The 16,946-nt window shown below is 43.1% G+C and overlaps 1 protein-coding gene across 1 annotated transcript; it reads right to left on the bottom strand.

The window, feature by feature from the left end:
- Positions 1-2,801: 2,801 nt before the first annotated feature.
- Positions 2,802-15,699, bottom strand: LOC121547223 (zinc finger protein 646-like). Its single transcript, XM_041858380.2, has 4 exons — positions 15,484-15,699; positions 11,832-14,614; positions 9,266-10,372; positions 2,802-5,659 (listed from the first exon to the last, which is right to left on the bottom strand). The coding sequence occupies exons 2-4, from the start codon at positions 14,405-14,407 to the stop codon at positions 4,759-4,761; spliced, it is 4,584 nt and encodes a 1,527-aa protein (XP_041714314.2). The 5' UTR covers positions 14,408-14,614; positions 15,484-15,699; the 3' UTR covers positions 2,802-4,758.
- Between the last annotated feature and the right edge of the window lie 1,247 nt (positions 15,700-16,946).

Raw genomic sequence — 16,946 nt, 5'->3', positions numbered from 1 at the left:
TGGACATGATTTGGAAAGGCACACACCTGTCTATATCAGGTCCCACAGTTGACAGTGCATGTCAGAGCAAAAAACAAGCCATGAGGTCGAAGGAATTGTCCGTAGAGCTCCAAGATAGGATTGTGTCGAGGCACAGATCTGGGGAAGGGTACCAAAAAATTACTGCAGCATTGAAGATCCCCAAGAACACAGTGGCCTCCATCATTCTTAAATGGAAGAAGTTTGGAACCACCAAGACTCTTCCTAGAGCTGGCCACCCGGCCAAACTGAGCAATCGGGGGAGAAGGGCCTTGGTCAGGGAGGTGACCAAGAACCCAATGGTCACTCTGACAGAGCTCTAGAGTTCCTCTGTGGAGATGGGAGAACCTTCCAGAAGGACAACCATCTCTGCAGCACTCCACCAATCCGTGCTTTATGGTAGAGTGGCTAGACGGAAGCCACTCCTTAGTGAAAAGGCACACGACAGCCCGCTTGGAGTTTGCCAAAAGGCACCTAAAGACTCTCAGACCATGAGAAACAAGATTATCTGGTCTGATGAAATGAAGATTGAACTCTAACCTGAATTCCAAGCATCACGTCTGGAGGAAACCTGGCACCATCCCTACGGTGAAACATGGTGGCAACATCATGCTGTGGGGATGTTTTTCAGCGGCAGGGACTGGGAGACTAGTCAGGATCAGAGCGAAGTACAGAGATCCTTGATGAAAACCTGCTCCAGAGCGCTCAGGACCTCAGACTGGGGCGAGGTTCACCTTCCAACAGGACAACGACCCTAAGCACACAGCCAATACAACGCAGGAGTGTCTTTGGGACAAGTCTCTGAATGTCCTTGAGTGGTCCAGCCAGAGCCCGGACTTGAATCCGATCTAACATCTCTAGAGAGACCTGAAAATAGCTGTGCAGCAACGCTCCCCATCCAACCTGACAGAGCTTGAGAGGATCTGCAGAGAAGAATGCAAGAAACTCCCCAAATACAAGTGTGCCAAGCTTGTAACGTCATACCAAAGAAGACGTGGTTGTAATCGCTGCCAAAGGTGCATCAACAAAGTACTGAGTAAAGGGTCTGAATACCTACAGTGAGGGAAAAAGGTATTTGATCCCCTGCTGATTTTGTACATTTGACCACTGACAAAGAAATGATCAGTCTATAATTTTAATGGTAGGTTTATTTTAACAGTGAGAGACAATAACAACAACAAAATCCAGAAAAACCCATGTCAAAAATGTTATAAATTGATTTGCATTTTAATGAGGGAAATAAGTATTTGACCCCCTCTCAATCAGAAAGATTTCTGGCTCCCAGGTGTCTTTTATACAGGTAACGAGCTGAGATTAGGAGCACACTCTTAAAGGGAGTGCTCCTAATCTCAGCTTGTTACCTGTATAAAAGACACCTGTCCACAGAAGCAATCAATCAATCAGATTCCAAACTCTCCACCATGGCCAAGACCAAAGAGCTCTCCAAGGATGTCAGGGACAAGATTGTAGACCTACACAAGGCTGGAATGGGCTAAAATACCATCGCCAAGCAGCTTGGTGAGAAGGTGACAACAGTTGGTGCGATTATTCGCAAATGGAAGAAACACAAAATAACTGTCAATCTACCTCGGCTTGGGGCTCCATGCAACATCTCACCTCGTGGAGTTGCAATGATCATGAGAACGGTGAGGAATCAGCCCAGAACTACACGGGAGGATATTGTCAATGATCTCAAGGCAGCTGGGATCATAGTCACCAAGAAAACAATTGGTAACACACTACGCCGTGAAGGACTGAAATCCTGTAGCGCCCACAAGGTCCCCCTGCTCAAGAAAGCACATTTACAGGGCCGTCTGAAGTTTGCCAATGAACATCTGAATGATTCAGAGAACTGGGTGAAAGTGTTGTGGTCAGATGAGACCAAAATGGAGCTCTTTGGCATCAACTCAACTCGCTGTGTTTGGAGGAGGAGGAATGCTGCCTATGACCCCAAGAACACCATCCCCACCATCAAGCATGGAGGTGGAAACATTATGCTTTGGGGGTGTTTTTCTGCTAAGGGGACAGGACAACTTCACCGCATCAAAGGGACGATGGACGGGGCCATGTACCGTCAAATCTTGGGTGAGAACCTCCTTCCCTCAGCCAGGGCATTGAAAATGGGTTGTGGATGGGTATTCCAGCATGACAATGACCCAAAACACACAGCCAAGGCAACAAAGGAGTGGCTCAAGAAGAAGCACATTAAGGTTCTGGAGTGGCCTAGCCAGTCTCCAGACCTTAATCACATAGAAAATCTGTGGAGGGAGCTGAAGGTTCGAGTTGCCAAACATCAGCCTCGAAACCTTAATGACTTGGAGAAGATCTGCAAAGAGGAGTGGGACAAAATCCCTCCTGAGATGTGTGCAAACCTGGTGGCCAACTACAAGAAACGTCTGACCTCTGTGATTGCCAACAAGGGGTTTGCCACCAAGTACTAAGTCATGTTTTGCAGAGGGGTCAAATACTTATTTACCTCATTAAAATGCAAATCAATTTATAACAGTTTTGACATGCATTTTTCTGGATTTTGTTGTTGTTATTCTGTCTCTCACTGTTCAAATAAACCTACCATTAAAATTATAGACTGATCATGTCTTTGTCAGTGGGCAAACGTACAAAATCAGCAGGGGATCAAATACTATGTAAATTAGTTTTATTTTTATTTTTTATAAATGTGCAATATGGGGTATTGGGTGTAGATTAATGAGTAAAAAGGCTACTTAATCCATTTTAGAATAAGGCTGTAACATAAAATGTGGGAAAAAATCAAGCGGTCAGAATACTTTCCGAATACACTTTATATAGTGTATATTAAATACATATAGGCTATGACATAAAGAAAACCAAGAAAAACACATTGTGGTGTCAGTTATACATTTCATGATGTACTGGGACCACACCCCCAAACAAGGCCCTCTGCGGTTTTAAACCTAAAGGATCTCCGCTTCCTACTTGTGTTTCCCCCCCAAAAAATTGCCATTACAGTGTTACTGAAAAGATGCACTGTTTTGTACATGATAGGCACCTTTTCTGGTAGGCATTGCAAACCTAAGATAAATCCTAGATTTAACTTCATTGCACATTTATGTAAAGGTTATATGACCACAAATTGCTTTTTCCAAAGACACCAAACCATTTCTCAAATAGTGGTGATCAACATGCGCTTCTGGATACACGTTGCGGTCAACATGGTTGAAGCAACCAACAATGTTGACAAGTTTGAACACTGGAGCTTGTGTTAGATGAGTGGTAAAACAAAATTCTGTAGATTCATCTCTACCTTTTCAAAGTTAAAAAGAATTCATTATGAAACATTAACAGAAATACAATAACCATTAAAATTAGACAGAAATAAATACTTTGTATCATAAGTATGAAGTAGGCTTTCACAACACGATAATTCTACACTTTTGACTTTCATTTTACGGACTGACGCAAACATACCTTTGAAAGTTTGAGAAGTCAAAAGCATGTGTATCGTATTTTAAGGGTTTGCAACGTATGAAAATTGTTGAGGGGGATTATGGACAACAAAACCTACAATTCTTATTTGAACAAGACATGGGTGAGAAATGGCACCTGTAAAAATAAAGTCATGCCCAACTCCGACATTGATAATTATCTACAATGCTTTGCACATCAGATATTTTCTGTGTGGCAAAACCACAGTGCTGGCAAGACCACTGTCCTTGGCTAATGCATTCCTACCTGTGTTGGAGTCGCACTAATTGAGAATAATGGAATTACAGATTGAAGAATTTCCTTAAACGCTACATAGGATATTTCTTAAGAGTCAAGGTATCATTCATAGAAACTGTGATATATCAAAGTATACACAGAAAAATAGAAAATAAATCAAAAATAACATAAATAAATAATTAAATATGTCCATTTAGCATACAATGTCACTCAAAGGTGAACCCAAATATCATCATTCCTAAAACCATTTACTTGTTTACATGATTTCAGTAAATACCTTTGATATCATCCTCTGGGTAAGCCTAGAGGTCATCTCCCGGACAGGGTTGTCCTTATTGAAGCCACATCAGAAAAGGTCAAATCAACCACTTCTCTCTAACCTATGGCAATATTGAGAACAGACCGCACTTTTGATAAGCACAGCAGAGAAATGAACCTACGGAGGCACTGAACACAGTAATAGATAGCGAGAGGAAATTACAATTTCAGAACAGCACTTTTCTCATAAAAATATGAGTAATTCATGTGTGAATCAAGCTCACATGCAGGAACTGGGCTGAAGCAGTTCTGTTACATCGGTTCGCTTTGGTTGGGAAATTGACTGGAGTCTACCTTGTGAGGAGGACATTGATACAGTCAGTATGGAAGGAGGTTCAATAGTTCTCACTCCTATAGCGTCAAACGATTAAATGACTGTGTACTCCATGGGAAAACATTCCATCCTATAAAAGATTTGACAGACACTCGCCTGTGCCGGTCTGGGTATTTTTACAGTGCCACAATCCCTGCTCGAGGTAAGATCAGAAATCCTTCTACCAGTCCAAAAGTGTATGACCAAAGCATAATCTGAAAAATGAAATGTTTGTGAGGCAGCTTTGAAGAGTTCAACATCAAGACTAAACACTGTCTCTACTTGGGCTTTGTGGAACACGCCACTTCACAATTACTGATAGGTGCCCAGTGGATGGGGGGAATAATATAATAACTATTTGACACTTTCTCTAAAATGAAGAAAACCACTCTTCTCTGAGTCCTGACTCAGAGAAAAGAGCCCATGTCCAAATCCATAAAACTGTTAGCATCCATGCCGAAGGAGGACTCGTAGGCCTGGCCACCACTCTGGTGCATCTTCTGGTGGTGGCGCAGGTTTGACTTGCTGGAGAAGCGCTTGTCGCACAACAAGCAGGAGAAGGGCTTCTCTTTGGTGTGGATCCTCCGGTGGCAGATGAGCTGGGTGGACACGCGGAAGGCCTTGCCGCACTCCAGGCACTGGTAGCGCTTGGGCTCAGTGTGGATGCGCCGGTGGTTCTTCAGCGCCATCAGGTTGGTGAACTCCTTCTGGCACACGGAGCAGAAGAAGGAGCCTGTCTTGTGGCTGTTCTTATGGTTGAGGAGGGAACCGGCGTGGCGGTAGGTGCGGCCGCAGTGCTCACATACATGGCTCTTCTCCCCTGTGCCGTGAGCCTCGTTGCTCTCCTGCTGGTCCTGTGGGTTGGGCATGCCGCCGTGCATGTGGGCAAACGCCGGTATCAGCTTGGGCATGCCTTGGATCCCCATGGTTCGGTCTAGTCCCGAGTCCCAGCCTAGGTCATCCTCCATTTGCATGTTGTGTTGTTGATAATGCCCCTGGGCCCGGTGGTGCAGGTCCTGGTGTTGTTGGTACCTGGCTGGGTTGGGGAAGCTCTGATGGCAGGGGCTGCAGACCAGGGTGCGGTCCTTGGAGTGCACCTCCATGTGGTTCTGGAGGTGCGAGATGAGACAGAAGGTCTTGCCACAGTCTGGGCAGCAGTGGCGCTTCATCTGGGAGTGGATCTGGAGGGCGAGGGGGTCAGGGAAAGTCTGGAGGCACAAGGTACAGTGGTGGAGGTTTTCGGAGTGCGTCTTTTTATGGTTGAGCAGGGAGCCAGCATGGCGGTATGAGCGTCCACACAGGTCACACCTGCAGCAGAGAGATTTATTAAAATCCCTGTTCATGACAATTATTTCAATTGGGCATACAGTGGCTTTCTTTTCTTCCAAAGGCCCACCTAACAAGAAGATCATCTCAGGCTTAACTTTTACTAATAGAATTGAACTATGGGGAAATTATACACAGATTTACCCTAACACTAAACATAAAAAATTGCCATTAACACTAGAACCGCTAAAGTAGTCATTTGGAGTGCTCATGAACTTAAAAAATATATTACTCTGCCATTTTTTAAGTCATGCCCCCCTCCGTCCTTGACTTTTCCTAAAAAAGTATATAAATACACTGTCGTTGTTACAATCTTAATATCACAAACAGAACTGGAGAATATAACCAGTTTTAGGAGGGCACGTCATTTAAAAAATGTTTATAGCCTGAATTCAAAATGGATTAAATATTTGTAAAAATTCTCACCCATCTACACACACAATACCCCATAATGACAAAGTGAAAACATGTTTTTAGAAATGTTTGCAAATGTATTGAAAATAAAATATACAAATATCTAATTTACATATGTATTCACACCCCTTCGCTATGACACTTCAAATTGAGCTCAGGTGCATCCAATTTCCTTTGATCATCCTTGAGATGACACTACAACTTGATTGTAGTTGACAGTGCATGTCAGAGCAGAAACTATACCATGAAGTCCAAGGAACTGTCCGTAGATCTCCGAGATAGAATTGTGATGAGGCACACTGTATATCTGGAGTAGGATAAAAAACTATTTCTAGAGTGTTGAAAGTTTCCAAGAGCACAGTCGTCTCCATCATTGGGAAATTGAAAAAATATGGAACTATCCAGATTCTGCCTAGAGCTGGCTTTCCAACCAAACTGAGCAACCGGGCAAGAAGGACCTTGGTCAGGGAGGTGACCAAGAACCCAACGATCACTCTGACAGAACTACAGAGTTCCTTGGCTGAGATGGGAGAACCTGCTAGAAGGACAACAGTCTCTACAGCACTTCACCAATCTGGGCTTTATGGGAGAGTGGCCAGACGGATGCCACTCCTGAGAAAAAGGCACATGACAGCACGCCTGGTGTTTGCAAAAAGAAATGTGAAACACCGATCATAAGGCAAAAGCTTCTGTGGTCTGATGAGGCTAAAATTGAACTCTTTGGCCTGAATGCAAAGCGCTATGTCTGGAGAAAGCCAGGCACAGCTCGTCACCCTATGCTAAGGGGATGCTTTTCAGCAGCAGTGGCTGGGAGACTGGTCAGGATACAGGGAACAATGAATGGAGCCAAATACAGGCAAATCCTTGATGAGAACCTGCTCCAGAGCGCAAACGACCTTAGACTGGGGTGAAGATATACGTTCCACAAGGATAATGACCCCAAGCATACAGCCAAAGCAATGCTGGAATGGCTTAAGAACAATAATGTGAAAGTCCTTGAGTGGCTCAGCCAAAGCCCAGACTTGAATCCCATTTAAAATCTGTGGAAAGACTTGAAGATTGCTGGTCACCGCCGCTCGGCGTCCAATTTAACAGAGTTTGATCAAATCTGCAAGGAAGAATGGGAGAAAATCCCCAAATCCAGATGTGCAAAGCTGATACAGACATACCCAAGTAAACTCAAAGCTGTAATTGTCGCCAAAAGTGCTTCTACAAAGCATTGACTCGGGTGTGAATACTTATGTAAATTAGATATGTATTTATTTTTCAATAAATTAGCAAACACTGTCATTATGGGGTATTGTGTGTAGATGGGTATTTAATCAATTTGGAATACAGGCTGTAACAACAATGTGGAATAAGAGGTATATACAGTACCAGTCAAAAGACACACCTACTCATTCAAGGGTTTTTCTTTATTTTTACTATTTTCTACATTGTACAATAATAGTGAAGACATCAAAACTATGAAATAATACATTGAATCATGTAGTAACCAAAAAAGTGTTTAATCAAAATATATTTTATATTTGAGATTCTTCAAAGTAGCCACCCTTTGCCTTGACGACAGCTTTGCACACTCTTGACATTCTTTCAACCAGCTTCATGAGGTAGTCACCTGGAATGCATTTCAATTAACAGGTGTGCCTTCTTAAAAAGTTAATTTGTGGAATTTCTTTCCTTCTTAATGCATTTGAGCCAATCAGTTGTGTTATGACAATGTAGGGTTGGTATACAGAAGATAGCCCTATTTGGTAGAAGACCAAGTCCATATTATGGCAAGAACATCTCAAATAAGCAAAGAGAAATTACAGTCCATCATTACTTTAAGACATGAAGGTCAGTCAATCCAGAAAATGTCAAGAACTTTTAAAGTTTCTTCAAGTGCAGTAGCAAAAACCATCAAGCGCTATGATGAAACTGGCTCTCATGAGGACCACCACAGGAATAGAAGACCCAGAGTTACTTCTGCTGCAGAGGATAAGTTCATTAGAGTTACCAGCCTCAGAAATTGCAGCCCAAATAAATACTTCAGAGTTCAAGTAACAGACACATCCCAACATCTACTGTTCAGAGGAGAATGTGTGGATCAGGCCTTCATGGTCGAATTGCTGCAAAGAAACCACTACTAAAGGACACCAATAAGAAGAAGACTGGCTTGGGCCAAGAAACACGAGCAATGGACATCTGTCCTTTGGTCTGATGAGTCCAAATTTGAGATTTCTGGTTCCAACCGCTGTATCTTTGTGAGACGCAGAGTAGGTGAACGGATGATCTCCGCATGTGTAGTTCCCACCGTGAAGCATGGTGTGGGGGTGCTTTGCTGGTGAGACTGTCAGTGATTTATTTAGAATTCAAGGCACACTTAACCAGCATGGCTACCACAGCATTCTGCAGCGATACGCCATCCCATCTGGTTTGCGCTTTGTGGGACTATCATTTGTTTTTCAATAGGACAATGACCCAACACACCTCCTGGCTGCGTAAGGGCTATTTTACCAAGAAGGAGAGTGATGAGTGCTGCATCAGATGACCTGGCCTCCACAATCACCGGACCTCAACCCAATTGAGATGGTTTGGGATGAGTCGGACCGCAGAGTGAAGGAAAAGCAGCCAACAAGTGCTCAACATATGTGGGAACTCCTTCAAGACTGTTGGAAAAGCATTCCAGGTGAAGCTGGTTGAGAGAATGCCAAGAGTGTGCAACGCTGTCATTAAGGCAAAGGGTGGCTACTTTGAAGAATCTCAAAATATAAAATATATTTTGATTTGTTTAACACTTTTTTGGTTACTACATGATTCCATATGTGTTATTTCATAGTTTTGATGTCTTCACTATTATTCTACAATGTAGAAAATAGTACAAAAATAAAGAAAACCCTGGAATGAGTAGGTGTCCAAACTTTTGACTGGTACTGTATATATATTCTAACGTTACCTAAAACCTTCATTATTTTTGCCATAGTATATATGAAATGTATTAATTACACTGTTGTTAGAATGTTGCAATCAGAATGACTGCTCATTAGCTCGAAGGCAGTCCCTCAAGGCTCAGTGGTTCTAGTGTTAAAGCCATGAAAACAGAAGACTAAAAAAAGGGGGATCATTCTAATAATATCCATGAAAAAGAAACATGCCTTACATAATGAGCTGATTATGAAACAAGTAACTCACGTGAAGCACTTGTCTCCACTATCTCTGTGATAGCTGTCACCAGCTCTAGCCGAGTCATCCTGACCCCCCCGGCAGCGGTGCCTCTTCAGCCCAGACTTGCCCTGGAAGGTCTTGCCACATTCTGGGCAGCTGAAGTGGCTGGCCACCCTGGTGTGGACCTTCTGGTGGTTATGGAGGATACTGGCCAGCCGAAACGCCTTCCCGCAGGTCAGGCAGACGTGCTTCTTCTTCTGTGTGTGGATTCGTGTGTGGTTGCGTAACGCCATGGGGTTAGAGAAGGGCTTGGAGCAGAAAGTGCAGCTGAAGTGGCCAGACTTATGAGTGTTTTTATGATTCAGGAGACTGCCTGCGTGGCGGTAGCTGCGATTGCAGATGATGCAGGTGAATGGTCGCTCCTCCCTTTTCAAGGACATACTCGTTTGTCCATCACTGCCCTCTGATGAGTTTGCCAGTGACCCACAGGTATGGGCTGTCAGTTGCTCAGCAGATATAAACGTCAGTCTGCACTGATTACATGTAATGTTTCTTGCTCGTCTGCGACCTCTTCCCCTGACCCCTCCAGGCATATCCTTTCTGAGGTGTGTGCAAATATGGCTAGACAACTGCTTCTTTCCCCTAAACGCCTTACCACAGTCTTGACAACTGTGCTTTTTAACTGAGAAGTGGATGCGCAGGTGGTTCTTCATAGCCAGTTGGTTGGAGTAGGTGTTGTTACAAACAGAGCAGTAGTATTCACCGGTCTTGTGGGAGTTCTTGTGGTTGACCAGACTTCCTGCGTGCCGATACGTTCGCCCACATTGGTCACAGGAGTAGGGGCGAGGGTCGCCTGCTTCCACTGATTGGACTCCAGTCTCAACCCCCTCCTCCACACTGGGTTTCTCTCTGTTGAGGGTTGGCCTACGCTTTTTGTGGGTGGTGGTGGCTTGATTGGCAGGTGCATTTAACAAGTGCATTCCTCCCTCTGACCTCGTCCCATTCATCTGCATGAGGGCCTGAATCTGGTTGTTGAGCTCCTGTATTTTGGCATGGTTCTCCTTGTGAATTCTTAGGTGGTTCAATAGCTGCTTCTGTATCTTGAATGCCTTCCCACATTCATTGCAAGTATATCTAGAAGAGGAGACAAAGAGAGAGGTTAATCCTATGTTTACAAAGCACAGAACATTTGAGCATGAATGAAGTTATGACAAAACACAAAATACATTACTGCAATGTAGACAGAGCTCTAAAGTGCTCCTGGATATTTTGCAGTGCGACCAGGAAAAAATTTGCCCGGATAATAATTGTTGTAATGATTGGCTTCACTGTGCAGTTGTATCAGAGTGCCCTAGAGAAACAAAACGAGCGCAGATTCGTTCAATCCAAAGCCTACATGTAAATAATATTAAAGAATGCATCAGTGATTTGTATTTCTTGCAGCTTTCTGAAGATGTAACAACATACCACTTTGTGTAGCCAGTTAGCGATGCCGAGGCTTTCCCATTAAAGTTTCCAAATTAAAATGTTCCTGCAAAGTAGGCTTAGCTGGCTGAATGATATCATGATGATTTGTATCAATCGGGTAGTGTTTTGTTTTGCAAACTCTGCTATTGCGCATGCAGTACAGAAACATCACCAGCCAAACACCAGTCTCTTGAAGTGAGTAATTAAAATGAAACAAAAGTGGTCTCCTGGTGTGGTTTAAGCATTGTTGTGGACTTAGAACATCCAACTGTTGTTTTTCTACAAAAAAAATCCAAAACCTGGAAAAACAAAACCGAGAAAACCTTTTTTTTGTGTGTGGCTTTCGGTGTTATTATGGAGATAAATACTATTGGCTGGTAAGAATTCTGAGTGTCTGGTAGATTTTTTCATCTACCTGCCACAGTGGCTGGTGGACAAAAAGTTAATTTTTAGGCCCCGTTCATAAACCATGTCGCGGGTCGTTCCAAAACCACTCACAGGCATTTGTTTACACCTTGCTCAGTCATATTACCTCATTAGCTTGCTAGCCAACAGCCTGGTTACTTTACCAGTATATCTAAACATTTGGGTGCACAGACAGAAAGAAAAAAAATGGGATAGCTTCTTTAGAAGATCAATGATCATAGCACTGAATGAACGCGTGATCTATTGCATGTCGTCGCATGACTACCTCAACAGCTAGTACACAATGAAGAAACCTAATATTCCACCAATGACTTTGCAATTTCAACAACAGGTTTTTGTATCAATATTTTAGCTTTTTATATTAAAGGTCTTCAAAAGTAGCTAGAATTCATATGCTATATCTCAATCAATTAAACAAATATGTCTCTATCTATCTTCTGGTGCTCCTAGATTGTATGTTGTGCTCCTAACTTGTGCTACCAATGAAAAATGTTAATTTAGAGCCCTGAATGTAGACAATGCCAATTGTACAGGCAGTGTATCCTTGGATTAGTTTACAAGCACTGGGTAATTCTCTTCATGGACAATGCAATAACCTAAACCTTGAAATGTAATAGTACAATTAATTGCATCTCCCGCATGTTTAATACACTATATGTTTATTTATTTCTCTGTGTTAGCAATTAGGTTTAGAAATTACCTCTTAACATCAAAGTGGGTCCTCTGATGGTTCTTAAGGGCCAGTAGATTGTAGAAGCGCTTCTGGCAAACCATGCAGCGGAATACTCCCGTTTTGTGGGACTTTTTATGGTTGAGAAGGGAGCCAGCATGTCTGTATACTCTTCCACACTGATCACACTTGTACTGGCGATCTCCATTGTTTAAATTCTCTTTCATGTGTCCTAATTCTTTACTGTTGACAGAGTCACCCATTTCGGTTTTTTCAACACAGTTTGCAGATTCACTTTTCCCATTTGTTGTACATTGATGGGTCTCAAGATGATGGTAACTGGTGCAAAACATACCACAATGTCCACAGATTATGCTGTCCACCTCCTCTTTGTGCCTAGTTCCATCACTATTGTCCATATGTACGTGTTTAGCATCATCTGCCTGTGCTTTATTGTGTAAGAGCTGATGGGCAAGCATGTCCTGCTTCTTGGCAAAACTCTCTCCGCAAGTACTGCAGATCATCAGACCCCCATCCATCTGCTGTCTCTCTCCAGGGTCCTCTTCTTTTTCAGCCTCTAGGGAGGACATGGAGGAGGGGCCGGAGCTTGTAGGAGTACCATGGGATTGAGTGTGGCCACGAAGATGGCTCCTCAGAGCCCTCATGCTTGTGTAGCGGTTCCCACACGCCGAGCACTGATAGAGCTCTCCGTCATCATCCTCTTCATCTTTGCCATCACCACCATTTAACTGCTCCCCATTCAGGCCTTCATGGAAGTTGTGTTCACCAAAGTACCTTTGTCTAGGGCTGCCATTCAGTCCCTGGAACTCTATATGATCTCCTGGATTTCCCATGGTGCATTGGCCATTAGTGTCCAGGAAGGTTAAGTTACTGTCATAGTCATTTGACACGGCATCTTGCTGCTGTTGTAGCAGGGGGCATATGTGCGACTTGATTCCTGCGATGTCTGCAAATGTTTCACCACAGTCTGCGCACATGTGACTCTCCATCAGGTGTTCGTTGTGAGGTAGGTGCACAGTTCTGTCCTGGGGAAAGGCGGAGTCAAACTGCACATGGCATGATCCTCCATTGCCTTGTTCACTCGTGTTCTCCTGAGCGAGAGTCATCATACTGCTAGCATCACCCTCCTGAGAGGAAAAGCAGGCCTGCTGGTTCTCCAGCGTTAGGGGCTCAGAAGAGAGCCAGTCTCCTTCAGAACCGAGGTTGAAGGAGGACGAATGGGCCCTGTGGATGCGGACATGGCTGTGGAGGGCAGCCATGTGTGGGTAAGTCTTGCGGCAGATGGAACACTGGTAAATGCCCGTCTGATGAGAACGCTTGTGGTTGATGAGACTCCCTGCATGCCGGTAGCTTTTGCCACAGACCTGGCACTTGAAGCGGCGCTCACCGTTTTCTGTAACTGAGGACTGCTCTGCCTTACTTAGATCGTCAGCAGAAATCTCTGAATCCAAGATTAAGGGGTTTCCCTGAGTATTTAAGGTGGATTCGTTACTGGAGTGGTCAGAGTATTTTTGAATATCATTGATCTGCTCCCCCTGATGATCCATCGATGGAGTATTGTTTAGAGGTGGTGAATAAAAGTTTGAGTCAGGAGAAGGAGTGACACTAAGGTCATAAGAGACATGATGATCCTCAGATAAACCTTGATTGTGCCCAAACGACATAGAGGAAGAATTATGCATTTGGATGTGTTCCTGGAACTCATCATCATTAGGAAACATCACTTGACACAGGTGGCAGAAATGGACTGGAGCCTCCCTGTTCAGGGGTGAAAACTGCTCTGGTGTTGTGCCTGCGTAAGTGACTTCCATGGAACGGGTGTCTGGCCCACTTCTGGACTTGTTGTGGGTTCTCTGGTGACTATGGAGGGCAGCAAGATTATAGAACTGCTTGAAACAGACAGGGCACTCAAACATCCCTACCTGGTGAGACTTCTTATGATTGATCAGGCTTCCATGGTGTCTATATGACTTTTCACACTGATCACATTTGAAAGGTCGATCCCCTGCTTTGAAGCCTAGGTTTTCACTATCATTTGCTGAGTTGGGGATAACCTCTGCCTCCTCCTGGCTAAGGCTATTATCAGACATAATATCCATCCTTGTGTCTTCCTGGTCAGCCACCAAGACCAACTGCTTATCAAGGTCATCATTATCCTCAATTTCATCTCTATTCTCAATTGGAGAATATTCTGCAGCGGCACTCCTCTTTGATTGCCTGGAGAGATGGACCTTTTGATGGGTGGCCAGCTGAGTAGCTAACCTAAAGGCCTTCCCACAGTCCATGCAGGAGTACTTCTTCTGTGATGTGTGGATGCGCAGATGGCTTTTCAGGGCCAGAGGGTTTGAGAGCTTCCTAGCACATATTGGACATTGAAAAGAACCCAACTCGTGTGTTTTCTTGTGGTTAGCCAAGCTACCTGCATGCCTGTAGCACCGCCCACATTCATCGCATTTGAACTTGCGATCTTCCTCTTGCTGGAAGTGACTATCCATGTGTTCCAGAAGGCTTGGCATGTTGGAGCACACGATGCCACAGTGTTTGCAAGGGAAGCCTTTGGTCCTGCCAGGCTCTTGCATAGCCATTACAGGATAGTACTGTAAATATTTGAGCTAGATAATTGTGGGGAAAATACATCAGATTCCCAGCTCCTCCATATCACAACAGCTTACATCCATTGTATGGTCCAAATAGGAAGGCTGCACAAGAATGGAATCTGATAATTTAGTACCACTCCATTGAATATTACATTTACTTTCTGTAGTAGAAATGATGCAGGTACACCATGAGGGCTGTGGAAAAAATTGATAACAGATTTGGTTATTTGTCATCATTTGCAGTCACTGTATTATTTATTTATCTATGGGATAATCATGGACAATAGGCCTACTAATACGATGGGTACAAACCTTTATGCAAAATATGGCTAATAAACTAGGCATATATCTAAATTCGGCATGCTTTTTTTTAAAACTCAGCTCAAATCTCGGTTTAATCTATAGTCTGCTAAATGGCATATTATATTATTATTAATATGTTCAGTCAAGTAACGCAACATGACAATTGTGCCCTTCATTATTGTGTACAGTGACAATACTTTTCCTGTCTTGGCCTAGCGACATAAAATGTCATAATAGTCACGTGAAATGAGTGGCAAATGTCCTCGTTATTTACATGCAAATCAAATGTATAATAAATCAGAATTTAGTTTGTTACTTGTTGGCTAGCTCTGTCTAGATAGATGTTGCCCGATTCAAGTTGAAGGTGGCTAGCTAACGTTATATTGTGTCACAATACCCTTGCGCGACAGCTAGCCGCCTAGCTATGTCAATAATGTGGGGAAACAACACCTCGGTCAAAACAACGTAAAACTTCAAATGGTTGAATTCCATTCGCTACATTTAATATGTTACTTAAAAATACGCACCATTATGGAAATGTTATCCATTGGTTTGCGAACAATCCAATGCTGGATACAAGCCGCTAGCTAGCAAGTAACGATTAGCATCATCATGCTTCGCTAGCTAACGTTAGCTAAACAAACATTGCATCAAAAAAGCGATACCCTGTCTTACCATCTATATGATTCGTGCGTCCAGCCAAATATATTCTGGAGTTTCTAATGTATGGTATTTAAATCCAGCACTTTGTTTTTACTCACCACAAAGTTTTTTCTATTCCTAAAAGACCAGTCTTCTTCGATTCTTTTTTCTTCCATCCCATTCCACATACTTCCTGCTCGTTGCTAGGAAACAGGAAATGTGTACCACTACAATACGTCCCTCTTCGTCGTTCTGTCATGCACACATAACTGTGCGTTATCTATAAAACTATTTTCGTGGATTTGCGCTGTAAAATTATCAAACGGCCTGCTACGTCAAATGCATTTGAAGACACATGTATAAGTACTACAATGTTATCCATCCCCGTTACAGGCTTAGTTAGCTCATTCCAAATTAACAATCATCCACCTGACGTGAACATGCAAATAATGGAAGCATTCAGCAAAACAGGAGCGTGCTATTTAATTATTTCCTCTGTCGATAGTTAATTATAATAAAGCCATTCATGATGTTTTCCGACGTCTTCTCACTAACTGTAAAATGCACTAGAGTTGGTAAGATATGAGAATATCCATCAAGCGGTCTTTTATGTTTGCTACCGCCACGCAAGTGCTGCTCTGTTGCACGTTCGAGAATAGCCTTGTCTACGGCATGGAAAAGAGAAGAAGAGGAAGAGAGATGCCCAACTCCGCGGATAATCGAGTAATGTGTAACTGCATTAGTGGAGCGTGTCTGGAAGTGGGCGTGTCAACAGAAGTGAGAGGCTCAACAGAAGTGGGTGTATGGAAAGCGAATCAGTGAATTGGGCAGATTTGTTGACACTCAAGATTATGTCGGGTCCCCGATATGTTGGGACCGATAGGCACCTTTTCATTATAACATTGGAGTAAATGACGGTCCTAGCTGGCCTCATAAATGCTAGCCAGCTAGCTAATATTTAGAAAAACGATTATTATTTTTTGGCTATAGTTATGCTAACCTACAGAGGTTATCTGGCTAGTTAGCTACAGTAGTTAGTTGCTGCCATCAGTTGTTGTTGTGTTATCATATTATGCATACTGGCATTTGAATATAGCGCGGGAAAAAGGAATCCGGACACACTGTGGACACATTTAAATGTAGGTGTAGAAGCATGAGTTGTTCGGAATTCCATGATCAGAATACTAAAGCTGCATGAACTATCAAGTCTAGACACGACCAGAGAGGATCATCCTATGTTTAAAAGGGGGCACTTTGCTGTTATATAGATTAAAACAATCCATTTCCGATGGATTGACAATGGAACCCTGTTTAAATACCCTTATTTTAAAATGTAGCTATACAGAGTTGGCTACAATTCCAAATCTAATCTGCCAGAAGAGGCAGAACATATATTATAGCAAATAATACACACAAAAAAAGGGTTCCAAAAGGGTTCTTCAGCTGTCCCCATAGAAGAACCCTTTTTGGTTTCAGGTAGAACCATTTTGGGTTCCATGTAGAACTCTCTGTGGAAAGGTAACTACAATGCATGGATCCCAAAAGGGTTCTACCTGGAACCAAAATGGGTTCTTCAAAGGGT

Source organism: Coregonus clupeaformis, chromosome 31 (genome assembly GCF_020615455.1).
Source record: "Coregonus clupeaformis isolate EN_2021a chromosome 31, ASM2061545v1, whole genome shotgun sequence".
NCBI classification, from domain to species: Eukaryota; Metazoa; Chordata; class Actinopteri; order Salmoniformes; family Salmonidae; genus Coregonus; species Coregonus clupeaformis.
The sequence above is the reverse complement of the archived record's forward strand: the minus strand, read 5'-3'. Positions and strand labels throughout refer to the sequence as shown.